Below are 6,370 nucleotides of genomic sequence, written 5' to 3'. Positions count from 1 at the left end.
TCGGTACCAAAGGTGTTTATTAGCACAGCACACTGACATGCCTCCTGCAGTGAGGCATCTCCTCTGTGACCCGAGACGATCACCGTAAAGCTGCTCTATTATTCATACAGGGGTTTGCAAAAGCGGAATGCAAACTGGACCACAATTACCGACAGATCAATACAGTGAGAACCACGGCTGCTGCAGCCTCCTGCAATCGTCAGTCAGCGTTGTGCCCATATTTAAAATGCAGAGACCAAAACTGGACACGAGATCCCAGCATTGCTCCTACCAGCTGCTCTCACAGAAGAGAAATTCCTTCCCGACTTCTCTGTTTAATAGACACAGGGCTGTTTTGACATTCTTCAGCACTGAGACACTCTGTCACGGGATACTGCTTGTCCAATGATTCAAATACTTTTCAGGTTGGAATCTCTTCATTCTTGCTGCCTGGAAATACCATGATCTCGTACATTTTCATTATTTGACTTTCTATCAGCCTGTGCTGTCTGCAAGCTCTACCTGTATCTTATTTCATATCCAAGTACTCAGTTAAGAAAACTGCATACGATGTTAGTTAAAATGCCTTACACACACTTTAGGTGCCATATACTCTTACAGGTTACAGTTGTCAAGTAGGATGAGGTTTTAGAGAACCTAAATGTTAGGGTTTGGGGCAGGGAACATTTCTTCTGAAAAATCAACAGAAGATACAGCCTTAAACCCTATTAACTGCTTTGTCTGTAGTTCAGACAATTTAAGTTGCCACGATGATTCAATACAGTGGTCCTGTCTTCCCCTTGCCCTCGTGCCAGCACCCACATTTACGTGGCTGTGTCACAAACCAATGACATCTTAGCACGCTTGAAGAACAGCGGCCACAGCAGGAAGAGGTGACAGCGGGCAGCCAGGAAGGCCCGGGGCCGCTTCTAGCAACAGTGGCGGATCAAGCTATTTGGCAAAATCGTCACGGTGAGCCATCCCTGCCGGTCACGGGGACCCTCGTCCTGCCCGCGTGGGCTCAGGCGAGGAGCTGGCTGTGCCGGTGCCGCGCGTCTTGGTGCCGGTCAGTCGGTGGGTCTGGGCTGTGGGGTGGCCAGCTGGGCTGTGAGCCAGTCCAGCCGCGGGACAGCCAGGCTGTGGTCAGTCAGGTGCGGGGCAGCCAGGCCGCGGGCTGTGGGGCGGCCGAGCCGCGGCCATCCGCTGGGCCTTGGCTCAGCCCGTCGCTGCCGGACCGCGGGGCAGGCGGGGTTCCCGGTGGCCGAGCCCAGCTCCCCGAGCGCGTGCCCGGGACCGTGGCCGCCGTCCCCAGCCCGGGCGTCACTCGTGGGCCACGCGCTCCAGCGCCACGTAGAAGCTGTCCTTGTCGTCCAGGCAGTGCCAGCCGATGGGCCCCGCCTCGCAGTCGGCGCACACCAGGAACTTGACGTTGCCCACGTCGCGGGTGAAGCCCACGTTCTCGAAGGAGAACATGTCGCGCACCAGCCAGTGCTCCCGCACCAGGTCCCCGCCGCCGCCCGCCGCCGCCGCCGCCGCCTTCTTCCTCATGGCGGGCAGGAGCAGCTGCGGGAGACACAGCGTCACCGCCCCGCCCCGCCCGCAGGGGGCGCCCCGCCCGCAGGGGGCGCCCCGCCCTCCCTCCCTCCCTCCTCCCGCCACCGCCTCCCTCCCTCCCTCCCTCCCTCCCTCCCTCCCTGCCGCCGCCTCCCGGTACCTCACGGCGGGCGAAGGTGGCGGCGCCGGGCAGCAGCACCCGGGACCCGCAGCGCTGGCACAGCACCGCCTTCAGGTTCCGGCCCTGCGCGCACACCAACTCGGCCGAGCCCGGTGCGGCGGCGGCGGCGGCGGGAGGAGGAGGAGGAGAAGGAGGAGGCGCCGCCGCCGGCTCCATCCCGGCGCAGGCCGACGCCATGGCCGCGCAGCCGCGCTGGTGCCGCCACCGCCCGAGGGGCGGGGCTGTGACGTCAGGCGCCGCCGCGCGCATGCGCGGCGCGGAGGGGCGGCGGCGGCGGCTTCGCCTCTCCTCAGCGGCGGGGCCGGGGCCGGGGCCGGCGGGCAGCGGCGCCCCGGGGCCGGCAGCCGCCGTGCTGTGAAGCGGCGAGGTTTAAATGGGCCCTGAGCCCCCGCCGGGCCCGTGGTGCCTGAGGTGCCTCCCGCGGCTGGGGGGTGCCCGCCGCCAGCCCCCCGTGAGGCGCTGCGCAGGCACGGGGGGCCCTGAGGGAGCTTCCCGGCCCCGCTCTGCGATGGGAGGGCAGCGCGGGCCGAGCAGCAGCGCGGTGCGGAGCATCCCTGCGTGCAACCGGGCTGTGCCGCGGCGGGCAGTGGAAGGCCGCTGGCCGGCCGGTGGGGCCCGTCAGGGACGGTCACCTCCCGGGCACGGGGAACTGGAGACGCTCCTGCTACAGCGGCCAGAGAAAGCAGAGCTCAGCTGATGCTGGACAAAGGGAAATTGTTGCCCTGCGAAGCTGCTGCACGTGTTTTGCATGTAGCGATTGCATCAGCGTTTCTGAGAGCCTGGGCTATGCTCTTTTCCTGCTGCACACAGCAGCTCGCTTAGCTGCTTGGTACAGAGAGACCCCCTCAGAAATGGGGAAGGAGAGGGGAGGAGTGCGCTGAGAGGGGCAAGGTGCTGGCATTCAGAACAAAATGTTTTCCAGGAGACGAAGCCTGAGTTCAGCCTGACCCTGAAGAGCCTGGGAAAAGCAGGAGGCCATGTCAGTGCTTACAGGCAGCAGCGCTGGAGATGAGGTCCTGGGGCCCAGGTGACTCTCGGGCTTGCTCTTTGCTGGGCATCTTTGAGGCACCGTGGCTTTGTGCCGATCTCGGGACCTGCTGCTAGCAGCCAGCTGTTCGTGCTATTGGAAAGATTGAAGCAGGCCTGTTGATTGTAGCCACTGCTTCTTCAGGGGGTAAAAGAGGTCCCAGCAGAGCCCTGATTCTTGCTTTTTCCAGACCATTTACTGTAAATATACACCATCCTCCTGCTGCCTTGCTGTGCCCTGACTGGCTGCTCCTGAAAACTCTCAGGAGAAGCCAGAAATGGGAACTAATGTTCAAAGTACTAAATAAAGTACGGGATTTCATCGGCAGCCCAGCTGCTTGCCTCACGCTCCAGCCTTGAATGCTGCATCGTCAGCCTCAGCTCTGCTCCCTGCCATGAGCTGCAAGGTGAGCATGGCTGGTAGACACAAACCCCGCAGTCCTGTGAAGCAGGTCGGTGTTTGTAAGGCAGAAACAGCGTAGGCATCGGAGCTCCTGAGCCATCCCCGGGTGCGTGCTGGGGAGCCAGAGGGGCGCAGATGCAAAAAGGGTGGGGTGAAACTCAGCAACACCCACTGCAAGGAGCCCTGTGGCACCTGCTGCTCAGAAGCCACTCACGCAAACCGGCCACGGAAAGGCCTTGATTTGCCTGAAAGAGGCAACAAATGTGGCTGGTGGCTGAGCAGGAGCCGGGGCGGCTGCGTTCACTGAGGAACTGCGCTGAGGTGGGGGCTCTGCACCCACAGCGGTTCAGCAGTGGCTGGCCCAGCCGCACGACTCGGCGACGCTCCGGTGAGCTGGAAGGGCTGAGGCCTGGTCCTGTCCTCGCTACGGTACGATGACTTCCCCTAAAGAGCGGTGACAGAGGGGGCTCGGCTGGGCTGTGCTGGAACGCTGCAGGGAGCAAAGAGGACCTTTCTGCATGTCCTCAGTTCTGCCATCTCCAGTTCCCACCCTGAGCAACTTTGTTCAGCGTTCCTCTGCCGCTGCGAATCGCCAGGCACGGGCAGCAGGTTGATCTGCAGAGGAGGTGGTGCTGTCAAGTTTCTGCATCCTCCCTCGCCTGAGATGGGCCCTCCTTCCACAGGGTCCGGTGCTTGTGGCACCAGAGAGGGGGTTTCCTGCGGGTCAGCGGTTCCCTGCTACCACCGTGCAGGAGTTTTCTGCAGAAACAGACGGTGCCCAACAGCGGCTGGTGACAGGGATTCAGATCTCTGCAGCCAGAGCAACTCAGGGGCTCAGGGAGTCACAGGATCCCCGTGCTTGGAGATACTCTGGACTCAACGGAACAAGAAACCCGATCCAAACTGGATCTCCTCCAAAGAGGATTACAGACCACCAGATTGCCTCTCCCAACCGCAATTATTCTTCAATTCTGTGATTTCTTTTTTTCTTGTGTAACTGCAAACACCACTCTTTCTTACAAAAAACGACCCAGAGCGAACGTGCCCAGGAGCCCTGGCTCCGTCCCTGCTCAGGCAGCGCCTTGTGTCCTCAGAGCCAGACGGCCCATCTGCCTCAAAGGCACCTGAGCAGTGACAGTTTGGTTTTGCTTACCCCCTCCAGAGCTTCGGAGCCTCCCAATGGGCCACTTCTCCTGCCTCCCGTGACCAGCCGAAGGAATCACAGAATCATTAAGGTTGGAAAAGACCTCTGAGATCATTGAGTCCAACCGTTACCCTAACTGCCTGGCCCACCTCTAAGCCATGGCCCTAAGCGCCACATCCACGTTTTTTTGGACACTTCCAGGGACTGTGATTGCACCACTGCCCTGGGCAGCCTGGGCCAGGGCCTGACCACTCTGTGAAGAAATTTTTCCCAATACCCAACCCAAACCTGCCCTGGCGCAGCGTGAGGCCGTTCCCTCTCGTCCCATCGCTTGTTACTGGGGAGAAGAGACCGACCCCCCCCCGGCTCCAGCCTCCTTTCAGGCAGTTGCAGAGAGCGATGAGGGCTCCCCTCAGCCTCCTCTTCTCCAGGCTGAGCACCCCCAGCTCCCCCAGCCTTGTGCTCTAGCACTGCCCCTGCCCACGCACGTTTGCTGCATGCAGGAGGTTCCAGTGGAGGAGGCATGAAGCAAAGGCCCTTTGCCTCCCTGATCCGATTTTAGCATGCCATGAAGTAACACGTTTGTAGGGCTTCAGCTTGATTGTATTAAGTGTGCACGTGCTAATTTAGATGGTAACACAGCACGTAGGGAGTGAGATCCTGGTCAGATGAGGGGAAAGGAAAGTAAACCCTCTGCCTGGCCCAGGTGAACCACTCAGGTTGCACAGTAAAAGCTAACAGTGTTGCATCAACACTTACCTCAGTACCACCTGCGAGTCGAGTTCACTTGAGATGAGGCTTTCTTGGCACGATCCGCTTCCCGTAAAACCCCGCCGAGTGGCACAACGCTACACTGCCGCCTCCCTGCCCGGGGTCCGCGACTGCTGCCGAGCGAGGCTGTGCGGAGCTGGGCGGGTTGTTCAGCACCGGTTGCTGGTGTGGGGCTTGTCTTTGTTAGAGTCCTCTGGACCTTCTCAAGAAAGAAAGAAAAACCTACAAAACCCGAAGGGATCTTTAGCCAGTTCTTAACGTTCTTGGGTGGGAGCTGTCTGGTGTCGAAAATTCTGCATTTTAGCATTTTCTTGTAGATTGTTCATGGAGCTTCTTCACTCTTACCAGTCTGTGAGAATCAATACCAGCTGCTTTCCAAGCAGAACATTTTGACCCTTTGTTTTACCTCCATCAGTAGCAGGTAAGTTTTCTCATCTCCAGCTATGCACAGGTGCAGACCATTTTGAAGATTTATATTGTTCATTATCTAGCTGGAAATGCCGGTTCCTCTTCAAACCCTTCAGTACATCTTGTCCCGGAAAGGCAGCGATGGGTCTGCTGGCCGTTGTCATGGCGTAATGTCCTGCTGTGCCCCAGTTCCGATGCTGGCGCTTCAGTTTGCTGAGCTTCACCAGAACCACACACCGCACACATGTTTTCCAGCACAAGTCACTTATGGAGCTGAATCCCCCCCGAGGCCTTTGCAGGAGAGCAGGGCTGGTTGGGGAAGGGAAGGAGGAGCTCCTGACAGCTCCCGGTTCGGTACCGGAGCCTGGGAACTCCCTCTCCACGCGCCCGTCTCCCTGCAGGTGTCAGAGGGACACAGGGCAAGACGGAGCGTGGTATGAAATCAGTGAGTGCTTCCTCGTGAATGCTGCGCTCTCCCAAACGGGGCCTTTTACCTTTTTGGTTCCTCACATCCTTCTCGCTGGCTGAAGAGTGACGGGGAAGTTCATCCTGCGGGAGGTCTGTCAGGAGCGGCTATTTGAACGCTGGGAGAGTAGGAGAGGTGTTTACTAGGGGAGCAGGCAGCGGGGAGAGCATTTGGGGTCATCGAGGGCTGCTGGGGCAGGACGCTGCAGTTTGCCTTGAAATCAACAGAAGGTTTTGGAAAGGTATTTTGTAGCTACCCCATTGACAGACGAATTAATACTGGGCTCCATTCATCCCACATTTCCCTGGTGGACAAAGGAGCTGTTATTTCTTGCAACTGCAGGCTCTATTCTAACAGTATTGTCCCAGTCTTTTCCTCATCTCTGCTGCCACACTTTTCTCAAGCAGATTTTGCCACAAATTCACCCCCAGTTAGCAA

General features: G+C 58.9%; 1 protein-coding gene across 1 annotated transcript; it reads right to left on the bottom strand.

Annotated features, from left to right (window-relative positions):
- RABIF (RAB interacting factor) lies at positions 1-1,942 on the bottom strand. Its single transcript, XM_087762124.1, has 2 exons — positions 1,694-1,942; positions 1-1,542 (listed from the first exon to the last, which is right to left on the bottom strand). Exons 1-2 carry the CDS (start codon positions 1,889-1,891, stop codon positions 1,300-1,302), a joined length of 441 nt encoding a protein of 146 aa, XP_087618250.1. The 5' UTR covers positions 1,892-1,942; the 3' UTR covers positions 1-1,299.
- Between the last annotated feature and the right edge of the window lie 4,428 nt (positions 1,943-6,370).

Source organism: Nipponia nippon, unplaced genomic scaffold (assembly GCF_047370975.1).
Source record: "Nipponia nippon isolate SJK-2023a ecotype South Korea unplaced genomic scaffold, ASM4737097v1 scaffold_25, whole genome shotgun sequence".
In the NCBI taxonomy this organism is placed as follows: Eukaryota; Metazoa; Chordata; class Aves; order Pelecaniformes; family Threskiornithidae; genus Nipponia; species Nipponia nippon.
The sequence above is the reverse complement of the archived record's forward strand: the minus strand, read 5'-3'. Positions and strand labels throughout refer to the sequence as shown.